General features: G+C 46.5%; 1 protein-coding gene across 1 annotated transcript; it reads left to right on the top strand.

Moving 5' to 3' along the window:
• LOC142251062 (cytochrome P450 2A5-like) lies at positions 1–24,674 on the top strand. The gene is made up of 9 exons (XM_075323564.1): positions 1–364; positions 5,813–5,975; positions 8,282–8,431; positions 9,932–10,092; positions 14,180–14,356; positions 15,189–15,330; positions 19,953–20,140; positions 21,804–21,945; positions 23,620–24,674. The coding sequence occupies exons 1-9, from the start codon at positions 185–187 to the stop codon at positions 23,802–23,804; spliced, it is 1,488 nt and encodes a 495-aa protein (XP_075179679.1). The 5' UTR covers positions 1–184; the 3' UTR covers positions 23,805–24,674.
• Positions 24,675–25,525: the final 851 nt, after the last annotated feature.

Consider the following 25,525-nt stretch of genomic DNA (forward strand, 5'->3'; position numbering starts at 1 on the left):
TGTCTGATCTCCACAGCACTGCCATACAGAGAGCGGAAGTGTAGAACAATACAGCTGGAACTCTGCAATTCACGCTCGCCCAAGCTGTTCTCACTGATCACATGTAGGAACATCGCCCCATACATGACCGAATATAAATACACAGGACACAGTACAGACTGAGCTGTAGTCACCGGGGCTCGGGATGGCTCTCAATATCGGAGCTACACTTCTCCTGGCTACTGGGGTCACTCTCCTCATTTATCTCATTCAATGGTGGGGTAGGGTCAAAAAGAAGAACCTGCCCCCGGGACCTACACCTCTGCCCTTCTTAGGGAATCTCTTTCAAATCAGCAACACGGAACTACCAAAGACATTAGTTAAGGTAAGATTACATAATTATTTATTATTATTATTTATTATTATAGCGCCATTTATTCCATGGCGCTTTACATTTGAAAAAGGGGTATACATAATAAAAACAAGAACATTAATCATGAACAATGCAGGGTACAGACTGGTACAGGAGGAGAGAGAACCCTGCCCACGAGGGCTCACAGTCTACCGGGTATGGATGAAGGTACTATAGATGGGGTTGAACTGGTTATACAAGGGTATAGTGGACTGAGGGAGGTGGGTGAGAATACAGTAGATGGGGGTAGACCTGGTCGTGCAGCAGTATAGTGGACTGAGGGGGGTGAGTGAGAATACAATAGATGGGGTAGAGCTGGTCGTGCAGTGGTATAGTGGACTGAGGGGGGTGGGTGAGAATACAGAAGATGGGGGTAGACCTCGTCGTGCAGCAATATAGTGGACTGAGGGGGGTGGGTGAGAATACAGAAGATGGGGAAGAGCTCGTCGTGCAGTGGTATAGGGGACTGAGGGGGGTGGGTGAGAATACAGTAGATGGGGTAGAGCTGGTCGTGCAGTAGTATAGTGGACTGAGGGGGTGGGTGAGAATACAGTAGATGGGGTAGACCTGGTCGTGCAGCAGTATAGTGGACTGAGGGGGGGTGGGTGAGAATACAGAAGATGGGGTAGAGCTGGTCGTGCAGTGGTATAGGGGACTGAGGGGGGTGGGTGAGAATACAGTAGATGGGGTAGAGCTGGTCGTGCAGTAGTATAGTGGACTGAGGGGGGTGGGTGAGAATACAGAAGATGGGGTAGAGCTGGTCGTGCAGTGGTATAGTGGACTGAGGGGGGTGGGTGAGAATACAGTAGATGGGGTAGAGCTGGTCGTGCAGTAGTATAGTGGACTGAGGGGGGTGGGTGAGAATACAGAAGATGGGGTAGAGCTGGTCGTGCAGTGGTATAGGTGACTGAGGGAGGTGGGTGAGAATACAGTAGAAGGGGTAGACCTGGTCGTGCAGCGGTATAGTGGACTGAGGGAGGTGGGTGAGAATACAGAAGATGGGGTAGACCTGGTCGTGCAGCAGTATAGTGGACTGAGGGAGGTGGGTGAGAATACAGAAGATGGGGTAGACCTGGTCGTGCAGTGGTATAGTGGACTGAGGGGGGTGGGTGAGAATACAGTAGATGGGGTAGACCTGGTCGTGCAGCAGTATAGTGGACTGAGGGGGGTGAGTGAGAATACAATAGATGGGGTAGAGCTGGTCGTGCAGTGGTATAGGGGACTGAGGGGGGTGGGTGAGAATACAGAAGATGGGGGTAGACCTGGTCGTGCAGCAATATAGTGGACTGAGGGGGGTGGGTGAGAATACAGAAGATGGGGTAGAGCTGGTCGTGCAGTGGTATAGGGGACTGAGGGGGGTGGGTGAGAATACAGTAGATGGGGTAGAGCTGGTCGTGCAGTAGTATAGGGGACTGAGGGGGGTGGGTGAGAATACAGTAGATGGGGGTAGACCTGGTCGTGCAGCAGTATAGTAGACTGAGGGGGGGTGGGTGAGAATACAGAAGATGGGGTAGAGCTGGTCGTGCAGTGGTATAGGGGACTGAGGGGGGTGGGTGAGAATACAGTAGATGGGGTAGAGCTGGTCGTGCAGTAGTATAGTGGACTGAGGGGGGTGGGTGAGAATACAGAAGATGGGGTAGAGCTGGTCGTGCAGTGGTATAGGGGACTGAGGGGGGTGGGTGAGAATACAGAAGATGGGGTAGAGCTGGTCGTGCAGTAGTATAGTGGACTGAGGGGGGTGGGTGAGAATACAGAAGATGGGGTAGAGCTGGTCGTGCAGTGGTATAGTGGACTGAGGGAGGTGGGTGAGAATACAGAAGATGGGGTAGACCTGGTCGTGCAGCAGTATAGTGGACTGAGGGAGGTGGGTGAGAATACAGAAGATGGGGTAGACCTGGTCGTGCAGTGGTATAGTGGACTGACGGGGGTGGGTGAGAATACAGTAGATGGGGTAGAGCTGGTCGTGCAGTAGTATAGTGGACTGAGGGGGGTGGGTGAGAATACAGAAGATGGGGTAGAGCTGGTCGTGCAGTGGTATAGGGGACTGAGGGGGGTGGGTGAGAATACAGTAGAAGGGGTAGACCTGGTCCTGCAGCGGTATAGTGGACTGAGAGGGATGGAAGAGGATACAGTAGATGGGGATAGAGCTGGTCATGCACCAGTATAGTGGACTGAGGGTGGAGATTGAAGATACAGTAGATGGGGCTAGAGCTGGTCGTGCAGCGGTATAGTGGACTTGAGGGTGGTGGGTGAAGATAAGTAGATGTGGATAGAGCTGGTCATGCAGCGATATAATGGACTGAGGTGGGTGGGTGAGCACAGAGTAGATGGGGTATACCTGGTCATGCAGCGGTATAGTGGACTGAGGTGGGTGGGTGAGGATACAGTAGATGGGGGTAGAGCTGGTCATGCAGCGATATAATAGACTGAGGTGGGTGGGTGAGCACAGAGTAGATGGGGTATACCTGTTCATGCAGAGGTATAGTGGACTGAGGTTGGTGGGTGAGGATACAGTAGATGAGGGTAGAGCTGGTCGTGTAGCAGTATAGTGGACTGAGGGGGGAGGGTGATAATACACTAGATGAGGTAGAGCTGATCGTGCAGCGATATAGTGGACTGAAGGGGATGGGTGAAGATACAGTAAATTGGGGTAGAGCTGGTTGTGCAGCGCTATAGTGGACTGAGGGGGGGGTTGAGGATACAGTAGATGGGGTAGAGCTGGTAATACAGCGGTATGGTGGACTGAGGTGGGTGGGTGAGTACACTAGATGGGTAGAGATGATCGTGTAGCGATATATTGGACTGAGGGAGATGGTGAGGATACAGTAGATAGGGTAGAACTGGTTGTGCAGCAGAATAGTGGACTTAGGGGGATGTGAGGATACAGTAGATGCGATTGGAGCTGGTGGTGCAGCGGTATAGTGGACTGAGGGTTGTGGCAGGTTGTAGACTTGCTAGAAGAGGTCGGTTTTCAGATTCCTTTTGAAGGTTTCCATGGTAGGTGAGAGTTTGATATGTTGGGGTAGAGCCTCCCAGAGTATTGGTGGAGGCACGGGAGAAATCTTGGATGCAATTGTTTGAAGAGGAGATAAGAGCGGAGTAGAGCAGGAGATCTTGTGAGGATCTGAGGTTGCGTTCAGGTAGGTACCGGGAGACTAGGTCACACATGTATGAAGGAGACAGGTTGTGGATGGCTTTGTAGGTCATGGTTAGTGTTTTGAGCTGGAGTTTTTGGCCATTGGGAAGCCAGTGAAGACATTGGCAGGGTCGAGAAGCTGGTGAATAGTGAGGGGACAGGTGGATAAGTCAGGTGGCAGAGTTTAGGATAGATTGGAGGGGTGTAGGAGTGTTAGAAGGAAGGCCACAAAGTAGGAGGTTACAGTAGTATAGATGGGAGATAATGAGGGCATACACTAGTGTTTTTGCAGATCCATGGTCAAGAAATGTACGGATCTGGGAAAAATTTTAGACAGTTTGTAGCAAGATCTGAAGGAAAAAATGTTGTATTATTGAACTCACATGAGCAATAGGGCAGGGTTAGGCGCGCCTGCACAGGTCTCTTATTCCACTGTGTAAGTGTATCACTCAGGGAATGGGGTACTCGGTCCTGGGTAGTTTACTACTGGGGAATGTCACTTTGGTGGCCGTTGCCCAGTCCCGTGCCCTGGGGCCTTTTTGAAAAGGGGTTATTTACATGGGAGATGAAAGTCATTTATGTGACGCCACCTGCGGGTTGCGGTTAATAGGATGGAACCGCTGCTGCTTAGTGGAATTACCCCTGGGCTGATGGTGATGGGAGCTATGGTGATAGGCCCTTCGCAGGCAGGGCTGAGCCAGGGGATTTGTAAGATGGGAGCTTTGCACTTCATAATGAAGTAGACCACACCAGGGTTGTAATGAACAGTCTCTACTCACTTTAACCTGTGGACGGCTGGTTCAGGTCCCTGTATTTCCAGTGCCAGTTTGATGACTCGGTTACTCTGTCCCCGGCACTCTCAGTGTAGTTTGGGTCACCGAAGCTTGAAGCGGTTTGGGGGCCCCGACTGTCCCTTTAGGTGGCAGTCTCTTCGTCCGTATGGTGGGCAGTGCGGACCCTGTGGGGAGGTATGTGTCCGAACCCCGATCCTTGCTTTACTGCTGATGCCACCGGATCTGTGGGTCAGTAAAGTCCATGCAGGTCCCTCCACTGTGCAGGTATTTGACAGGCCGTATGAAACTGTCGCCTGACCTAGGGCCCTGTGCCCTATGTGTGCTCTGGTCCCAGCGGTACTTGGATGTACGTGCCCTGGCAACCACTCTCCTGTGCCCCCGGGTCACCGTTACACGACCCAGCTCTAGGCACATACGTGCACTTCACTGTTCACCACTGTTCTCTTCTTGTCCACTCCCACAAGGCTGTCTAGTTCCTTGTCTGGCTCCGCTCTCTAGGTGGCCATCCCCTAGTGTCTGACTAGTGACTGCCCCTGGTGTGGAGTGGTAACTAGGATTTTGGTGTGTGCAGGTGTTACTGGCCCTGGTGTCCTAGGTCCCAGAGGGTAGGCCCTGCATCCTGGTGAGGATGCAGTACCTAGTAGTGGAAGGAGTAAGACGGGAGTCAGCACCAGTTCTAGGGTAGAAAAATATATCCAACGAAAAATATATAAAATGTAGAAACTTTATTCAAAAAGTTAAAAATCCAAGGAAAACATCATCGATTCCATGAAAGTATCATGGCTTGACGCGTTACGGACAGTTGGAATGCAAGAAAAGTCCTTAATTATAAGGCTTATGATTAAGGACTTTTCTTGCATTCCAAATGTCCGAAACGAGTCAAGCCATGATACTTTCATGGAATCGATGATGTTTTCCTTGGATTTTTAACTTTTTGAATAAAGTTTCTACATTTTATATATTTTTCGTTGGATATATTTTTCTACCCTAGAACTGGTGCTGAGTCCTGTCTTACTCCTTCCATTTGCCTTACAGACCTGCCTGTCTGGTGGACTGCTTGCATCCCATCTGAACTGAGCGAATACATACACGGGTGAGCTGAATTTTTTTCTTTTTTAGTACCTAGTAGTGCCCTGAGTGGTTCAGGGACGATACAGTAGCACGAGACTGAGCTCTGTGTGAATTACATAAAAGACGCCATCCAGTGCCATAAACATAGAGGAGTCGGTGTTTGAAGGGACTGGAGCAGCAGTGAGCACGACCGAGCTGAGCAGTGTGCATGCAACGCGGGACGTGAAGGAAACACTTTTTTGTAGTTATGCTGGTTCCTTTGGAGCACCGCCCTGGAACCTTTCATGCATCCTCCACAATGTGGTAGTGCGGTAAGCTGAAAATCTGTTTTCTTCATTACTTGTTTTTTTTTCACATTTCTAATACCCTCATGTGAAAATAGTCAAAGTTTTATGTACATCTTTTTTTATATCTCTCTAGCTGAGCCAGACTTATGGACCCATCTACACCATCTACTTCGCAAACGCTCCGATAATAATGCTGATTGGCTGCGATGTCGTGAAGGAAGCCTTGGTGGACTGCAGCGACGCCTTCAGTGATAGGGGAGACACCGGATTTGCAGAATTTTATTTAAAGGATTTTGGTAAGTGGCAAAGGGAATATTTAATCAGAAAATACCCAACTGTCTAATTCAGGTGTTTATGTTATATAGATTGTTTAAAATAATGTTGCCAACTTTTTTTTTAACAAAAAAAAATCTTAATCTTTATAAAAATAAATAAATGAATAAATAAATAAATGGAAATCTTGAAATTTTACCTTGACAACTGGGGATTTTCTACACTCATGCTTTCTGCTCTGTCAGGAAATGCACATTAGTAGCAATAAACTGACTCAGACACTATCTTTCATATTAAAGCATCTAATGAGCGTGTGCAAAGGGAGAGAAAGAGGTGGACTGCTACATCACCTGCTGTGTATGGTGGATATGTTTGCAAAGCTGTATATAAAGGTGAAATCTGTGACGATTATGAGACTGCTGTAAAGTCTTCTGTAAAGGACGGGAAGTAAAACATTAAAATAGGCCCAGTAGACAGTATAAAAATTGCCTAGTTGCAAGATTTTCTATTTTTATATAGACTATAGTAAGTTCATTTCAGGACTTTTTACACCTTTAATGTTGCCCATAATCTGTACAAATGTTTTGTGAGACAAACTGAAAACATTTTTAAAAGGAAAATAAAAATTAATACTTAAATAATGTGGTTGCATAAGTGTGAACACCCTCTTATAATTTGGGATGTGGTTGTGTACTCAGTGTGTGACGCCCTGGCCAGGCCAGGTAGTCACAGAAAGAGTTAATCCTCCTTGGCAGCTACACAATCCCCACCCAGATGTACACCAGCCAATCAGGCCCTACTCACCCCCTCCCCAGGAAAAGGAAGGGGGCGAGAGGAGCTAAGGAGTGACAGAGCAGAATTCAGTCAGTTGTGCTGTATTCAGTGGAAAGCTGACAGGGGAAGCTTGCAGCTCCCCGGAGAAAGTGGTAGCCGGGGTTGGAGCCCTGGACTACCGGACTAGGTGGCTGTGAGGGCCACAGGCGATGGAGATCCGGCAGCGGGGAAACCTGAGGCGACCGGGACAGGGTTGTAGCCCGTCGGTGCCGGGAGAGGGACCCAATCCGGAGGCCATTCAAACGGACTAGTCCAGACAAGAGAGAGACAGACAGAGAGTGTGGAAGGAAGGGCCCCTGGCTGTACATCTGGGTGTGGGACCCGAAGACACCCGCCAACGGTGACCGGCCATTTGGCAAGTTTGTTTACAAAGGACTCTGTGTTTTCTGACCACACACATCAGCCTAACCTCATCCAACACCACGACTACCAACTGTAAGTGCTTTACTTCCTGCTTAATAAAGACTGCTCCCTGCAACCTCTCACAATACCCTGGGCCCCGGGACTACACCTCCCCTACCCGTGGAGGGGATTCCATCTTGCTGCCCTGCTCCATCAGTCCCGGGCACGGTCCCCAGAGGCAGCGGCGGTGCCACCATCTCATCACCGCAACCCACGGGTGGCGTCACAGACAATCTTCCTAACCTAATCCCCTTTTTGTTGTGGAGCCTGGGATCACAGACCGGGTCACGCCACCGTGATACCTACAGAAGTGACCCCTTGGCCCGGATCTGAGGACCCCTTATCCCTGGGCGATACAAGTGCACAACTGTTATCATTTACCGTGATTTTCATCAAATCTCATAGTTGTATTTTAGAACAATAGACATGGTCCATAAACAGCTTACAACACAGCAAAGGGAACTTGTTGTTGAAAGTTTTCAGTCAGGGGTACAACATTTTTCCAAGGCGTTGATTATACTATGGATAAAGACATTCATTAAGAAGTGGCATTACCTAGAACTGGACGTCCCTCAAAACCTGTTGAAAAGACAAGAACATTTTCCTGGGAGGCTGCCAAGATGCAAACAGCAACATTAAAGAAGCTGTAGGAGTTTCCGGCAAGGACTGGTGCCTACTGCATGTGACAAAAATATCTCATATTCTTCATGTCTGGCCTATGGGGTAGAGTGGCAAGACGGCACCCTTTTCTTCCAACCAAAAAAAAAAACCTCAAAGCCCAGCTGTTTTGCCAAAACCTACATCAAGTCTGACAAAATCAGGTGAAAAAACTTGTTATAGTCTAAAGAGACCAAAGGGGGAACATTTTGACAATAATTCCAAAATATATCTTTGACACGAAGCCAACACTGCACATCACCAAAAGAACCAAGTACCCACAGTGAAGCATGGTGGAGGCAGCCTTGTGCTTTGGGGCTGTTTTTTGACAGCTGGAACTGGACTTTTAGTGAAGGCGGAGGGACTTATGAACAGTTCAAAAGTATGATTCATTTTATTTTTAACTATTTCTTTAACTATTTGCTTGAGCTTACAGGGATCTTTGCAAGCAGTGGTGAGAGATGGAAAATCCTTCGCAGATTTTCTCTGACAACTCTGAGAAATTTTGGATTGGGAAAGAGAAGCATCGAAGAAAGAATTCAAGAAGAAGCCCGATGTCTCACTGAGAAATTTATGAAGGATAAAGGTGAGTGCAGTGTTCAAAACTTTCCTCATGTTCCCAGGCCGGCCGTACATATCAAATGGATTTTGGCCAACAATCCCTCATGTAAGTACTGTACATTCTTGGAATGGGCAAATAAAGGATTGGTCATGTTGAAATTAAACATTCTCGATCTTTTTTGACAATATTTACAATGGAATAACTGTTAGGCTACCTCTATATACATTAGATCATTACATTAGATGGGCGAAGTGCGACCATTGGGCCACATGCGAAAAAAAATTTGGGAGGAAAATGAGGGGTGTATCTTAAAATCCGAATGTAGCTTACCGGGAGGTGGAGAGCGCTGTGCTGGCTGCGGTGGGTGCTGTATGGAGCAGGGCGATGCAGGGCTGTGCTGGCTGCAGCTGGTGAGATGCTCTGTTGGTGGTGCAGGGCTGTGCTGGCTATGGCGGGTGAGATGCTCTGTCGGTGGTGCGGGGCTGCGCTGGTGCAGGTGAGATGCTCTGTCGGCAGTGCAGAGCTGTTCTGGCTGCGGCGAGTGAGATACTCTATTGGCGGTGCAGGGTTGTGCTCGCTGTGACAGGTGAGATACTCTGTCGGTGGTGCGGGGTTGTACTGGCACAGGTGAGATGCTCTGTCAGCAGGAGGGGGCTGTGCTGGCTGCGGTGGGTGAGATGTTCTGTTGGCGGTGCGGGGCTGTGCTGGTGTGGGTGAGATGCTCTGTCGGCGGTGAGAGGCTGTGCTGGCACGGGTAAGATGCTCTGTTGGTGGTGTAGAGCTGTTCTGGCTGCGGCGGGTGAGATACTCTATTGGCGGTGCAGGGCTGTGCTGGCTGTGGCAGGTGAGATGCTCTGTCGGTGGTGCAGGGTTGTACTGGCACAGGTGAGATGTTCTGTCGGTGGGAGGTGGCTGTGCTGGCTGCGGTGGGTGAGATGCTCTGTCGGCGGTGAGAGGCTGGGTTGGCACGGGTAAGATGCTCTGTCGGCGGTACAGGACTGTGCTGGCGTGGGTGAAATGCTCTGTCGATGGTATGTAGATGTGCTGGCTGTGGCGGGTGAGATGCTCTGTCGGCAGTGCGAGGCTGCGCTGGCTGCGGGGGGTTGATGTGTGGAGCAGGGCGGTGCGACAGATGAAATGCTCTGATGGCGATGCAATCTTCAAATAATGCTGCCAGGAGTCAGCGCCTTTGCAGATGGGGTGCTCAAAATTGTCATTGAGCCGATATTGGGGGTGCGTCTTATAATCCAGTGCGTCTTATAAAATGAAAAATACGGTAATTTCAACCTGTTGGTTCGGCTCTCCACACCAGTCATGGTCTTTCATGTGGCCCTTCGGGAAAATTAATTGCCCATCCCTGCATTAGATCAATGGCTGATACACTGAAATTGATGGATACAGTCAAAATTAACATGAGCTCACCATACACAGTGGACTATTTTCCATGGTCTATATTTTCTTATTGTTTTCAGTGTATTGTATAGTTAAACCAATGACTGACGGCCTCTTTATATTTACTTACAGATGCTCCAATTGACCCTCCATATATATTGCGAAACGCCGTTTCCAATGTCATTTGCTCCGTTGTGTTTGGTGAGAGATTCGACTACGAAGATCAAAAGTTCTTGAGCCTCTTGTCATATGTTGATGATATTATCCGATTGTCAAGCTCCGGTTCAGGGATGGTAAATATTACAAAATGTGTATTCTAAAATATTTTAGGGTGTAATTTAATTAATGTAAAATTTGAACAATAAATGGATTTCACTCCCTATGCCAACTTCTGCCCACATTACTGGTGGATGGCAGGAGTCCTGGGCTCCCATCAGAATTACGAAGTCTTGGCACAAAATTGGAACAGAAGTTCCACTGAGTCATCTGTTAAAATAAGGCAAATTTGTAGACAGTTTTGCTGTGAACCTATCCTACCGTTTAGTGTCTACAGCTCCTGCACACACAGGGGTATATCTATAAGGTATTGTCACGGTCATTTCCCTGTTGTTTTGAGACTAGTGACAGCCTTAGGACTGGAGCCTCCCATCTCCATCTTGACTCCTCAGTTAAACGAGGTTTCCTTTCCTTTGGTACTTTGGTGTCTTATGAATTAATTTCAGGTTTTGTTACCAGCAGCTCTGAGCAGGGCAGGTCAGCTGTTTTTGCTTTGGGCCCACGCCCATTTAGGTTAAATACTGGAGATTTCCATTTCCCAGCAGACCCTGCTGCTGTTAGAATCATTTCTACTTTGGCCATCCTGGTGGAAGGAACTGCTGAGGACTTGTCCTGTGCCCATCCACCTGCTACTTTTGAGTCTGTCTTCTACAGTGAAGTTTGGTGCTTTGTATCCTTCTGCTTATTCTCCCTGTCTTTCTTTTCCCTCCATGTTTATTAGTTTAGGTGGCGAGTCTAGTGTACTCTTCGGCCTACTCACTAGACGGGGAGTTTAGGGCCGGCTGAGGGACCCAAGTATCCTGCTTGCAGACAGGTTGAAAAAACCTGTATAGGGATGCTAGGGAGTTCAGGAGTCAGCTTGAACTGAGTGCAGGAGGTGCCCCCTCACCACTCTCCCTAGTGGCAGGGACCTCTGTTATATCATAACCCCGGTGTTTCCTCCTTTTGTGTGGTGTTTTTTTGTAGTACATCAGACGCCCGTTAGTCTGATCGCATGTGTCGCGCATTATATATGGACATATTCTACTCCGTGCTTGACAGTTATGCATTAATAGCCACAATTTCCCTCAATTCTCGCTAAGCTACTTACTAAATGCACATTAGGGTACTTTCACACTTGCGTTGTTTTCCTTCAGTTGCAATCTGCCATTTTGGAAAACAGCAGAATCCGTTAACGGATTCCGCTGCTTCCCATAGACTTGTATAGACGACGGATTGCGAGTAATGGACCTGCGTTGCTCCGCTGGCCGACGCTGTGTTGCATCTGCCGGGCGCAAGGAATGCAGCATGTAACGTTAATAGCTTGCGTTAAAATGACGCTGAGCGACGGATTCCGTTACATCCGTCAATAGTTATAATGGATCCCTATGGTGGCGGATTCCGTTGAAAAGTGCTTTACAACGGAATCCGCCGCTGGATTCCGCTAATGTCTACTGAGCATGCCCAGAATGAAAAAAATGAAAAAAAACCCCAAAAAACGGAGCCGACGCATTCCGTTAGACGGACGCCTAACGGACGCCAAATGGATGCAATGGATGCAACGGGTCCGTTATTTCACAGGAATCAGCTAACGGATTCCTGTGAAATAACGGACCTGTTGCGTCCGTTGACAACACAAAAATAACGGATGCGTCAAAATGACGCAGCAACAGATCCAGCGGATTCAACCCAATGCAAGTGTGAAACTAGCCTTAAGACTGACAGACTGCAGGATATATCAAGACAGGATTAATATGTTCTTTAAGATCATATACGAAAAAGTATAACTTGAAAGTACTGGAACCCAAAGCAACTTACAATACTACAGTATTGTGCCATTTTAAAGATTATTTGTTTTAAATAAAATATGAATGGGATAAAAAAGTAAAATTTGGCATAGTCACCCCCTGTCCCCCCCCGTGTATTTGACAAAGGCCTCTCCGATGTCGCACTCTGCATTGGAAGTGATGACTAGAGATGAATGGATCGATCTACAGAGGATCGAGTTTGAGTAGAAGTTTCTGAAATTCACGGTTCCACGCAAATTCGAACACTTTGAGAAAAAAGGTTCTCCGGCACCATTTCCAAGAAGAGTCAACTTGGGTTGCAGTTGGGCTATAGGAAATTTTGTTGTTTTCTGCAAATAGGAGAGCAGACACCGCAAAACCATTTCACAAAAAAACAGTGACGGTCAAGAAACAGATTGTTTCTTCCAGGAGTCAATGTCCTACATTGACCTCTGGTAGCTCCAGAAAAAGTTTTTCTTCCGCCAAGCCACATAAAACTTGCGCTGATGAAGAACTTTGTCAAGTTAATGGATGTTGATGTTGAGGGTTTAGCATACCTCAGTTTCCACAAATCAGCAGGCCAAAATCGGGGAAGGAATTTTTGTGGGGCCACAAATAAGGGAAATTATGAAAGACATTGATTTTGACACACAACTAAGCAAGACTGAGGCACCGGCGTGGAAGTCTTTAAAAAATGTAGGGTTGAACTTCCTTGGCCACCATAAACACCAAACGATAGAGATCTTGTGACTGACTTACCACAACTCTACAAAGAATTGGGATGCAATATGTCTCCCAAGATACATTTCCTGGACTCCCGTTTAGATTTTGTTTGGAGATGTCACTGATGAGCACAGGGAGAAGTATCACCAGGACATCGTACTAATTGAAGGACGTTATATGTGGAAATGGAGCCAGAAAATGCTCACAGACAACTGTTGGGGACTAAACATGACCAGCTAAATATTCAAGATAAACAAATACATTTTATTCAGATACCGTATTTTCCGTTTTTAAGACGCACTTTTTTCCCCCCAAAATGGGGTGGAAAATGGGGGTGAGTCTTACAAACTGCATATGGCTTATTGGAGCGGCAGTGGTGGTGCAGGGTTGGCGATACTGCGAGCTTGTGGGGTGTCACGGTGGCAGGCGCAGTTGATCTGCCATTGGTTTCAGAGGAGGGGCGGTCCGGCACAAGAGAGTCAGTGTGCGGCAGCAAAGGGACAACAATACTGCGGGCTCGTGGGGTGTCACGGAGGTGAGCGCCATTGATCTTCCGGCTGCTTTGAATTGCCTGCAGTTGAATAGATAGACTTCAATAAAATGGCCTCAGAGGTGACATGTGTGCAGATAGAACTCCGCGGCCATTTTCTTAAAGTGAATCTGTGCACGCGCCGCCTCCACGGCCATCTTCTTGAAGTCTGCTGGTGATTCAATGGAGCCTGCAGTCCACCGGCAGATCAGTAGTGCTCACCGCCGAGACACCCCATGAGCCCACAGTATCGCCGACCCTCCGCTGCCACACACTGACCCTTTTGAGCTGTGACACCCTTTCCTCTGAACCCACCAGCAAATTAATGGCGCCCGCTGCCATGACACCCAACAAGCCCACAGTATCGCCGACACTCCACACACTGACCCTCTTGAGCCGCGACACCCCCTCCTCCGAGCTTGCAGCATCACCTACCCTGCCTCCTGTGACCTTCTTGAGCCGCTACACCATTGCCGCTCCCCGTGGTGAGCTAATATAAGAGGCGGTAGGATTATAAGATGGACCCTCATTTTAACATAAAAAAAAAAATTTTCCTATTTTCCTCCTTCAAATTTGGGGTGCATCTTATAATCCAGTGCGTCTTATGAAACAAAAAATACGGCGATTACAAAAAAATAAAATTTGTATTAAGTAATTTCTGTTAAAAATAAAAATAATTCAAAAATTTAAAAGTGTGTTACTCAAAATCCCTGTCCATTTGAAAATTTTTGAAAGAAAATATGGACTCAGGGGACAAATTAGCATAAAAAACAGCCTATGTCATGCATTTAATACAAAAAAGTAACATTTGGTAGGCCAGTGTAAAATCGGTGGGATGGGAGCAAGATCAGATACTACAGAGTCTTTTGTAGGGTCTAATCGTGGAGACACATACTGTGCCTCTGTAATGGAACTGTAGGCACAAAGCAGAAGTCCGTTACTCAATCCCACATTGTTGTTTGATTTGATTTTTAAGTTCAGATGCACTAAAGAAAAGCAAAAAATAGTTTGCGAAGGTGAATATTGCAGATGACACCGAAACAACAGAGTAAAATTGTTTCTTTTCTATGACTTTTCCTTTATTAGCTCGTTGCCATGTTCCCCACCGTAATGCCCTACATTCCTGGTCCTCATCAGAGGTTCTTCACAACTGTTATCAGCTTGAAACAATTTATTAAGGAGACGATACAAACTCATCAAGAGACTCTGGATGAGAACTGCCCTCGTGACTTCATAGATTGCTTTCTCAAAAAGATGGAAGAGGTAAGTGTGACAATACGCCACTAGATGTCACTAGAAGCTACTAGAGACAGGGAAGTCAAACACGCCAGTGGTCAGAAACCAGGAAGTCAGATAAGGTACACAGGGAGCGAACTGACCCGGGGTCAGGATACAAGCCGGAGGTCAGAAACCAGGAAGTCAGATAAGGAAAACAGGGAGCGAGCAAAGCCAAGGTCAGGGTACAAGCCAGAGGTCAGAAGCCAGGGGGATAATGTCAGAGTCAGGGGCACAGGCAAAGAAGGATAACAAAGGTCCAGGGTAGGGAGGCAAGTTCAGAACAATAAAACTCACAGGAGCCAGAGAACTCCCTGCAGAGCAAGAACTACGACTAGCAGCATTTTGGGTGAAGTTGCTCTCTAATGAAGCCGAGCACTCACCCAGAATGATGTGCCTGAACAAAGACCCCTCCCCGCACCAGCGTAGGACCTAAAGGCTGAGAAGCAACACATCACCTGGAGCATAATACAGAACATTGGCTCTGCTGGACAGCAGAGCACCGCTGATCATGACAGTAAAATAGTAGATATGTTAAGTTATTAGAACGTCCATAATAACTAAAATTAAGTTTTGAAATCAATTATCATAAAATCAACCATGATATTTGGTCTTCAGAAGATTTGTTCACACTGAGGTTTTTTTTAAGTATTTGAGAAGAAACTGTACAAAAACCAGAACTTTTGATTGGAGAGTTCCTGCTCCAAAAACTCACAAAAATAATAAATCAGTGTTAACAAACACCCAAAGTATAAATTTACTGTAGGTTTTTTTTACTTTTCTGGTTAACTAAAAAAAAAATGTTACATTTTAATTTTAGGAAAAAGATAATCCAAACACAGAATTTCATCAGGAAAACCTTCAGGCCACGATTATAGATTTATTTGTGGCTGGAACAGAGACGACAAGTTTGACACTAAGATACGGTTTTCTCATTTTCTTGAAACATCCAGAAATACAAGGTGATTATTTTAATTCATTTGCTAAAGCATTTTTTGATTACCATATTTTTTAGTTTATAAGATGCATCGAATTCTAAGACGCACCCCAAATTTAGAGAAAATAGGGCGAAAAAAATGGGGTCCGTATTATAATCCTGTGGTGTCTTATTGGTGGGGGCTGGCAGTGGTGGTGGAGCGGGGTCACCAGGAGGCAGAAACTATCGGCGGTGGCAGCTGTGCTGTGGCGGTGACTGGGCTGGGGCTGTGGCTGTGAGTGGTGAGAGCTTCAAAGAAATGGCGCCCCAAGTTGGTGCGTGTGCAGATTGAGCGCTCGGCTCAATGACAAGCCGAGCTTTCATCTGCGCATGCGCCACCTCCAGGCGTCATTTTCCTTAAGTCCGCTGCTGGGAGATCAGTGGACCTGCGCACATACCGAATCCGGGCACCATTATTTCAAGTCCTCAGCGCCCGCAGTCTCAATTCAGCCGCCGTAGCACGAGCCCAGCCGCCGCAGCACGAGCCCAGCCACCGCAGCACGAGCCCAGCCGCCGCAGCACGAGCCCAGCCGCCATAGCACAGGAGCTGCAGGATGAGCATAGCTGCCACAGCTCTTGCACAGTGACCGCAGCATTGCCCCTGCCTCCTCCTACCCCTCTCCACCATCCTCTGTTAAGCTACATTCGGATTCTAAGACACATCCATCACTTTCCTCAAACGTTTTTGTGAGATAAAGTGCGTCTAATCCGAAATATATGGTATATAATGCTCTCCCCATGTAAATTGTGCAGGTGCAATGGTCAGAGTGAGCCCAAAATCCTGCCTCATAGACAGATAAGTTTTTTTTCTCGTTGCTACCTATTTCCCTAGTATTGGCCTAGTCAACTAATTTTACTGTAATGTTACTCCAGCCAAAGTCTGGCATATGTTTCTCTTCTTATTTACTCCACTCTTGTGACATAAACTATGATGAAATTGTTGGTTAGGCTTCGCCTCCTATTGCGGCTTAGACTGGGGTAAAACTGTGAGTTGTCACATTTCAATTTGTTTTATGCTAAAATTTTTGTAAAATCTCCTTGATAAATCAAACCTTTAGGGGTACTTTGCACACTAAGATATCGCAGGTGCGATGTCGGTGGGGTCAAATCGAAAGTGACGCACTTCCGGTGTCGCTGTCGATATCGTAGTGTTCAAATCCTTTTACATACGATTAACGAGCGCAAAAGCGTCGTTATCGTATGATCGGTGTAGGGTCCGACATTTCCATAATTTCGCAGCAGCAACGGTACGATGGTGTTCCTCGTTCCTGCGGCAGCACACATCGCTGTGTGTGAAGCCGCAGGAGCGAGGAACATCTCCTTACCTGCGTCCTGGCTGCAATGCGGATGGAAGGAGGTGGGCGGGATGTTTACGTCCCGCTCGTCTCCGCCCCTCCACTTCTATTGAACGCCTGCCGGGTGACATCGCTGTGACGCCGCACGACCCGCCCCCTTAGTAAGGAGGCGGGTCGCCAGCCAGAACGACGTCGCAGGGCAGGTGAGTGCATGTGAAGCTGCCGTAGCGATAATATTTGCTATGCCAGCAATCACACGATATCGCTGCTGCGACGGGGGCGGGGACTATCGCGCCCGGCATCGAAAGCTTCGGCTTGCGATGTCGTAGTGTGCAAAGTACCCCTTAGTCTGGGAAAATGTCACCAACCCAAGACCAAGTATAGAATATCTTTAAGATCAAATATAATAATTTATTGAATAATCACTATAAAAAAGTGATAGCCAGTACATTAGAAATAAGTAACACTTCTGAAATTCGAATTATCCAGCTTCAGTGAATGTTCCCCATAATTTGACTTGCAGGTTGACTACTTGGGCTGTAAGATATGTATAAGACCCTGAAATCTCCTAGGACTCTATTCAACTATTTTTAAGATCTTAAACAAATACAGCTTTAGTAATTTCAAAGTCAACTTTACATATAGAGATATGGGTATTGTCACACTTGCCGGTTAAGACAAGAGTGGCGGGGGGCATTCAGACCTACGTGTGTCTGACGCAAAAAAATACAACTAAAAGAGGGGACACCAGGGGACACAAAAACAGCGGAGGCCCTGGAACTAGTGGAAGGGAACGATGGGATACGTCCTATCCTCACCTGCAGCTGCCCCTACTCTCCTATCCAGTCCCTATACAGTCTCCGCAACTGTTGCCAAACAGGAACCTGAGACCCTGAGAAGACTCTATAGGTACCCTGAGAGTGGAGGGCAGGTTAGGTATACGAGACCTCACTGCTGCACAAACCAGACACAAGGTAGGGTAAGATAAACAGGGGGGAAAAAGTAAGAAAATGTTAATGCCTGAGAGCAGGAATGTTCCTCAGCAGAACCTTCCTCCAAGGCGGCCAGAGACCAAATAACTTTGTATCTTCAATAGGGATTGCTGGGAAACCCCACTATTTAAACCTGAAGGTCATGACTACTTAGTAAGTGTAGCTGATCCCTCAGCTAGGAAAGCTGCAAGACAAAAACTGACATTTAAGTATTAAAATATACAAAACCCTTTTAAATCTAGAGAGCCAGATGAGAGGCTCCTATCCAAAGCCTGTCACTGGTTTCTAAAAACAGGGAGATGAACGTGACAAGTAAATGGATGATAACCCCTCTTTACTACTGTTTTGTCATGCACATTTCCTGTACTGACTATTCATAATTTTTGAGCTTTATTTCCACATGCCACAGACAATAGTTCAGCAGGTAGGTGAGACATGATAGAGATAAGTAGCAGGGGTACTGGAGAGTGCAGGTGAATAGGAGACTGTCATCAGGTAACTGAAGTACTGGAGTACGCAGGTTGACAGGAGACCGGGATCAGATAACTGAGGTGCTGGAAGCTGCAGGCAGATAGAAGACATCCTGAATACAGGTAGCAGAGGTCCTGTAGATGCAGACTTGTAGCTGGGGTACTAGAAGCCGCAGACAGATAGGATACATTCTGATGAGCACAGAGAGCATAGGTACTGGAAGTGCAGGTTAACCTACTCGTTGCCGGGCCGTTTCGAGTCGGGTCAGGTGATGTCATGGGTGGCCTTGCCTGGTTCCGTTGCCCCGAGGCGGTCAGTAAAAATAAGGGAAAGCGGGGTGATTGGAGAAAGTTTGTCGGGATGCCACCTGTGGTATGCAGCCAGGGAGTAGCCACTGCTGCAGAATTCCTCGCCAGGGCAGGTGTTATGGTAGCTGGGATGGTGTCGCTCCCCATAGGCGGAGCGGGCCCTGGGTGATTGAAGAGGGTGATAATGGCGGTCGGCACCTAAGCGCAGGGTGGCAACGCCAGTAAGGACAATCCGACACAGTCTCTGCGGGTTCAAGGTGTCTTTACTCACAACTTCAGTTGCCAGCCCCGTAGCACCAGTCACCGCCGTGATAGGCTCCAACCGATCCCATATTCCTGGGAGGTCAGAACCGGTACAGTAGTCTGTGGGCCCTTCCTTGCTGTGCGTGCAGTGCGGTAGCGTGGATCCCCTTGAGTCTGACTGTGATCAAGGACCCGGAATCCTAGGTGCCACTTGGCTCTGGAAACTTGTGTGGTCAAAGAGGCATAAAACCTCTCCGGCAGAATCTGATGGTGCAACTTGGAATTACACCACCCTAGGGTACTGCACCCTGTACTGCACTGGTCCGGGGGAACTGACACACTATCTTCAACAGCGACTGTTAAACTCCTATGTCCCACACGAGCTACCGGAAAACCCGTCTGCTCACTATTTCTCCTGCTGGAGAAGCCTCTATATTGCTGTGTGTGACTCCTAACTCCCCCTGGTGGCCACTCCTCCCCACACACAGGTCCTAAGCTAGTGGATTGGGGCTCCAGTTCTGATAGAATCCTGTAAATGCCACACTGTAGGCGACCCCTTTGGTACCAAAACCAAGCCCAGTGCCCAGTGGGGAAAGGGCAACCCATGTGTGTATGTGGTTGTGTATGGTGAAACCGGCAATGACTTCCCCTGGATCCATGATCAGTACTACACCCTAAGTGGAGTGCAGTACACTGTGGTGGCCAGAGCCTCAGGGGCGCCACAGAATCTTCAGGTAGACAGGAACACTAAAGTCTTAATACCAGAACACAGGTGTGTATCTTGGTGAGCCATTTATACGCCCAGGCAAATGATCACACTGGATCATGCCAGGCCATCTGCAAAGCCCAACATGGAGCACAATAGAGTTTAGCAAACCATGGTGAGAGAAGCAAATCCTGTATCCAGATAGATGAGTAACAGATATGTTGTGTTATACTATGTGATATGATAGCTGTAAAGATTATTGGGAAATGTGTCTGGTCACTCCAGAAGTCAATTCTCTGACTGAAAGAATCTTCTGCCTTCTGTAATATAGCTATAAACATTTTTGGCAATTCACTTGCACCAAATCGTAATTGTTGGAATTTACCGGGATCTGCAAAATTCAATTCAAAGTCAATTCACAATGAATAAATTATTACTACATTACATGTTATCTTAACTAGAAGACATGTTACCTCGTATTTCTTGGTCTTGGCATGGTGATATTTTCAACAGAGCTATGTTTTCGGTTGTAAAATAGGACTAGCACACTGAAACATGAAAATATGTTCTTTGTTCCATTTTGGAACTTTTAGAGAAGATCCAGAAAGAGATCGATACCGTAATAGGAAAAGATCGCTGTCCATCAATAGAAGACAGGAGTAAAATGCCGTATACAGAAGCCACAATCCATGAGATCCAGAGATTTGCTGATATCGTCCCTTTCGGAGTTCTCCATGCTACCAGCAAGGACACAACCTTCAGAGGATATCACATTCCTAAGGTACAATGTACTGACATTTTGTTCTGTTTGGCATCAGTTTAGCAGTGTGTGCGCCACTGCAAATTCTTGGTTGGAGTCACACATTATTTTAAGGACCATGCACTTCCCTATCCATTCTCCACCTCACAAAACCTTGGTCCTCACCTTTCTGATACAATGAGGGACATTCTGAGTTCCTTGACATTTGCCTACTTTTCCAAAAGTCTGGAATATTTATTTTTGGTTCTCGAGCCTCCTCCTGACCAATCCAAGAAAGAAGAATGCCGGTGACTGTCTTAGATCATCACATGTTCCTTTTTTTAAGAAGTTTTCTATTAAACTCAACATTTAAGACATTGTGTTGTAACTAGTACTCTACTGTTTATACAGTAACTTGTCAGGACTAGTGATGGGCGGACCTGGACTGTAAAAGTCTGTGCGGTTTCAAAGGTTTCTGAGTGCCAGAATTCAGGGTGTTAATCTGGATCCGGCACTCAGATAAGTGTCTGGATCCGGCACTCAGGAAATTAAAAAAAAATAAAGGAAAAATAAAGAAAATAAGAATGAAGCAAGCGTTTCATACTTACTAAGGCTCCGTCGCGGCTGTAGCTGCTCCTGCAGCCTCTCCTTCACTCCTGGGGCCGCTCATTATTGCTCATCAATATGCACTGCATTCCCCACCCACTGGCCGTCCTGGCATCTGTGATTGGTTGCTGTCAGACGCGCCCCCAGGCTTTGAGACAGCGTCTGACTGCAACTAATCATAGGTGCTGTCTGCAGGTCAGTATCGGGGTATAAAAATAAAAACATAAATAAAACAATTGGCGTGGAGTTCCCCATATTATGATATCCTGCACAGATAAAGCCTATGGCTACAGGCTGCAGACCCCAGCTATGCACTTATCTTGGTTGTGTATCAAAACAAGAGAAATCAGCTGTCGGCTTTATCTTGGCTGGGTATCAAAATTGGGGGACCACATGCAGTTTTTTTTACAAATTATTTCTTTAAATAATTTTTTTTTAAAAAGTCGCATGCGGTTCCTCTTAGTTTGATACACAGACAAGATAAGCGCACGGCTGGGGGCTGCAGCCTGTAGCCATATGCTTTGTCTGTGCTGGGTATCATAATATGGAGGGACCCTAAACCAAATGTTTTATGTATTATTACACCATGATAGCCGCAAATAGTACTTGTGATTGGAAGCGTCAGACACGCTGTCACTCAGGCTGGGGGCGCGTCTTACTGCAACCAATCACAGATGCCGGTGGGCGGGTAGAGCAGTACCTATGCAATGAAGGCTAATGTGCAACACCTGGGGGGAATAAGCGGCCAGGAAGCAGTGTACAACTTTGCCGGAACCTCGGTAAGTACAGCTCACTTGCTTCTATCCCTTCTACCAATATATTTAATCACCAGATTCTGGTCCCCATAGACTCATGTAGAGACCAGAATCCAGCTCGGAACGAGATTTTAAAAACCGGATCACTGGAACCCGCCAGTCCTGGTTATCAGCGAGTCCGCTCATCACTAGTCAGGACCTCAGAGACACTAAGGATGTCCCATGTAAAAAAAAAGTTGTGTTGATCGAATTAATGTCTTGGTTCTCCCATTCAGCTACTACCTAGATCTCACATTTTAAACTTAAGTTTTCTAAATCTATATATTTTATACATTTTCTTTCAGAGATGCTTAGTGGTTCCAGTCCTGACCTCTGTCCTAAAAGACCCCAAATATTTCAAAAACCCAGGAGAGTTTGATCCTGGACACTTCCTTAATGAGAAAGGCGACTTTCAGAAAAATGAGGCATTTATGCCATTTGCTGCAGGTAAGAAATGATTATTTGATTATGAGGAAAAAAAAAAATATCTGTAAACTATGACTGAATTTAAGCTTCAAACTATCCAGAGTTTAGAATGTGAAGCTATCCTACTTTGAGATGATTTGTAGATATAGGCCGGGTTTAAAGAAGACCAAAAACATGACTTGGTAGGCCTTTGTCTTTACGAACCCATCATATTTCTAATACTGCAACCATAATACTCTGAAAGACATGGAATACTGTTTTCTTAAAATACCACTCCAGCGTTTTGTTTGTTTTTTTATTCCACCACTGGAGTGATGCTTTAAATCTAAGTCCCCTGATCCCTTTCTTATACTCATCTTCTGATGTCTTCATCTTATATCACCACCAGACCGTCGATTTGTGACCTGCTGGCAGCTCCAGTGTTTCATGGAGCATGCTGGAGGTCAGAACTCAATACAAGTCTATGACAGCCTTGTTCTGGCTCTCATAGACTTGTATTGAGAGCTTGTGATGTGGCCCATGACTTTCAGACAATCAGAAGTTATTGGCATAATATTTCAATGCTTAACTGGAGCGGTGTCTGAAAAAGGTGGAGGCACTGGAGGGTGAGTATATGTTAGGGACAGGGAGCTTAGATTTAAAGCACCACTCCAGCAGAGAAAAAAAATAAACACTGGATTGGTTGTTTAGTTAGTCATGGCTGTAGACAGAGCATATGCAATGTTTGAGCAACATTTTTCAAGTCTGAGATTTTGGTTCTTATTTGACATCATGATTGATATGACAAAAAAAAACTAAAGGTCCCCATATACATTAGATGAAAGTTGACCAAACTCACTGATTTTGGGGACCCCAGATGACCATCTGTTGTATATAAAGGCTTCTTGCTTCTTCACTAACAGATTATATCAAGGCACGTAGGATCAGACAGTTGTCATTACAATAGTCTTTTTTTTCTAGAAAACATAAGCCTACTCCAGGGATGTCCTCCTCCATTGAGGGATTAGCCTCCTCCAGGGATGTCCTCCTCAGGGAGGGATTAGCCTCCTCAAGGGATGTCCTCCTCCAGGGAGGGATTAGCCTCCTCCAGGGATGTCCTCATCCAGAGAGGGATTAGCCTCCTCCAGGGATGTCCTCCACCAGGGAGGGATTAGCCTCCTGCAGGGATGTCCTCCTCCAGGGAGGGATTAGCCTCCTCTAGGGATGTCCTCCTCCAGGGAGGGATTAGCCTCCTACAGGGATGTCCTCCTCCAGGGAGGGATTAGCCTCCTCCAGTGATGTCCTCCTCCAGGGAGGGATTAGCCTTCTCCAGGGATGTCTTCTTCCAGAGAAGGAATAGCCTCCTCAAGGGATGTCCTCCTCCAGGGAGGGATTATCCTCCTCAAGGGATGTCTGGCTGTGCTTTTCTCCTTTTCCGTTGAAAACATAAATGCTAAGCCAAAGTGCTTGTGTACATGGGAGATTTGGTAGGGTCCTGAGTAGCATAATACAGATGTCTCACATATTCTTTGATTGTAGGCCTTATAATTGTAATGGTTGGCATTGGAGCTGCCTTAGGGGAAATCAATCATTATATTCTGGTTGAAATCACTGATCATTCAGGAGTTTTAAAAAATCGAAAATATTTTTTACACCATACAAACCTTTTATGCTTAGCTTGACGTCTTATCATGTACACTTATTCTGTCTTCACAGGCAAACGCACGTGTATGGGAGAAGGCCTGGCTCGCATGGAGCTCTTCCTCTTTCTTACCACTATCCTTCAGAAATTCACCTTGGAGCCCACCGTAGACAGAAAAGATCTGAGTATTAGACCCGAACCCAATACTAATGCTTCCCGACCCCAGTCATACCAGATGAAGGTCGTTCCTCGTTTCTGAGCTGAAGATGAGCTTTGTCACGATTCCTCTGTGCAGAGCATCTTGCACACTAGGAGATGCTTTGCTGTGCTTTCCTGGACTACTGAGCTGGCAGTGACACGATTGCTTAGTGCAGAGCATCTTGCACATTAGGATGACAGCTGACATCTCTGCTGTGTTTTCCTGAGCTATTCAGCTGGCAGGTTAATTGACAGTGCAGGATTCCATGCTGGTTCTGGGAGGTGCTGATTACTCAGATGTTTCATCTTCCTGGTAATTGCTCTGCTTCTTTACTGAGCATGCTCCTCTAGAACCTTGCCAGTCGTACATTCTGATTCTGTAGTTGTGCTGTTGGCCTGTGTTTCTGCATATGTTGTGTTCTTTGTTTCTTGACCCTGGACCGTTGTTTGACTCTGTCTCTGCCCGCTCCCTGTTCCTGTCGTGACCTCCTGGCTTTCAACCTCGGACCGTTACCTGACCTCGTCTCAGTTTTCTCCCTGAATCTATTACTTGCCCTCCTAGAATTCTGACCCTCCGATTGTGACCTGACTACGCTTCTGTGTACTTTCTGTATCCATACATTTCCTCCTGTTACCAGACCCCGGCTTGCCTGACTACTCTTCCGTCTGTACTATCAATAAGTAGTGACTTGCATTACAAACGTCCTTTACAATGGAAACCTAGAAGCTCCAGAACTTAGAAATAAGAAATCTGCTCTAATATTGGAAGGGTACTAACTAACAAAACACTACAAACACTTGTTTTTCACAAAAAAACATATTTTTTTATGGTATTTTTAGTTTTTTTTATGCCACAATAGTATTCCACACAACATAATATAATTTTCAACATCTGTAATCATTTTATGTTAATAAAAATATTGGACTGTAACGTTATTATTGTCCTGTGTGCTGTATATCACCTGTTTGCTTTTTATATTTTTTTTCTTTTATTCATCTCTGTCTGATATTTGCTTTTTTTGTAGCAGTGTTGCCTAACAACTTATAATCACATCTGCATTAAGTCTGGAATTACGGTAGACATTACGACAAAGGACTAAAGCCCGCTTTACATGCTGCAATATATCTTACAATGTGTCGGCGGGGTCACGTCGTAAGTGACGCACATCCGGCATCGTAAGGTACATTGCAGTGTGTGACAGGTACGTGCGATTGCGATTGAACGAAAATCCGTTCATCGCATACACATCGTACCTTTCTCTAAAATTGAATGTTAGGTTGTTCAATGTTCCCGAGGTACCACAGATCGCAGTGTGTGACACCCTGGGAACGATGAACTGCAGCTTACCAGCGTCCTGCAGCTCCCAGCTGACAATGCGGAAGGAAGGAGGTGGGCGGGATGTTTACGTCCCGCTCAGTTCCTCCCCGCCGCTTCTATTGGCCGGCTGCCGCGTGACGTCGATATGATGCCGAACGTCCCTCCCACTCCAGGAAGTGGACGTTCGCTGCCCACAGCGAGGTCGTATGGATGGGTAAGTACATGTGACGGAGGTTAATCGTTTGTGCGGCACATTCAACAAATTGAACGTGCCGCACATACGATGGGGCGTTGCAAATCGCATACGATATCGTATGCGAAATTGCAACGTGTAAAGCAGGCTTTACAGATGCAAATTTAGTCAATCGTGTCCATCCAATAGATGCTGCAGGTACATGGACGTGATGGATACAACACTTTCACAAAATTTGAAGTTCTATTCCTTCTGGAACTCACTGCCTCAA

The sequence above is a fragment of the Anomaloglossus baeobatrachus genome, chromosome 9, assembly GCF_048569485.1.
Source record: "Anomaloglossus baeobatrachus isolate aAnoBae1 chromosome 9, aAnoBae1.hap1, whole genome shotgun sequence".
NCBI lineage: Eukaryota > Metazoa > Chordata > Amphibia > Anura > Aromobatidae > Anomaloglossus > Anomaloglossus baeobatrachus.

Bases quoted from the DNA above. Each gene is read 5' to 3' on its own strand.
- LOC142251062 (XM_075323564.1), top strand. From the start codon at position 185: ATGGCTCTCAATATCGGAGCTACACTTCTCCTGGCTACTGGGGTCACT. The intron at 5,976-8,281 runs GTAAGTGGCAAA...TTGAGCTTACAG, and splicing joins ATTTTATTTAAAGGATTTTG to GGATCTTTGCAAGCAGTGGT. The intron at 20,141-21,803 runs GTACAATGTACT...ATTTTCTTTCAG, and splicing joins GAGGATATCACATTCCTAAG to AGATGCTTAGTGGTTCCAGT.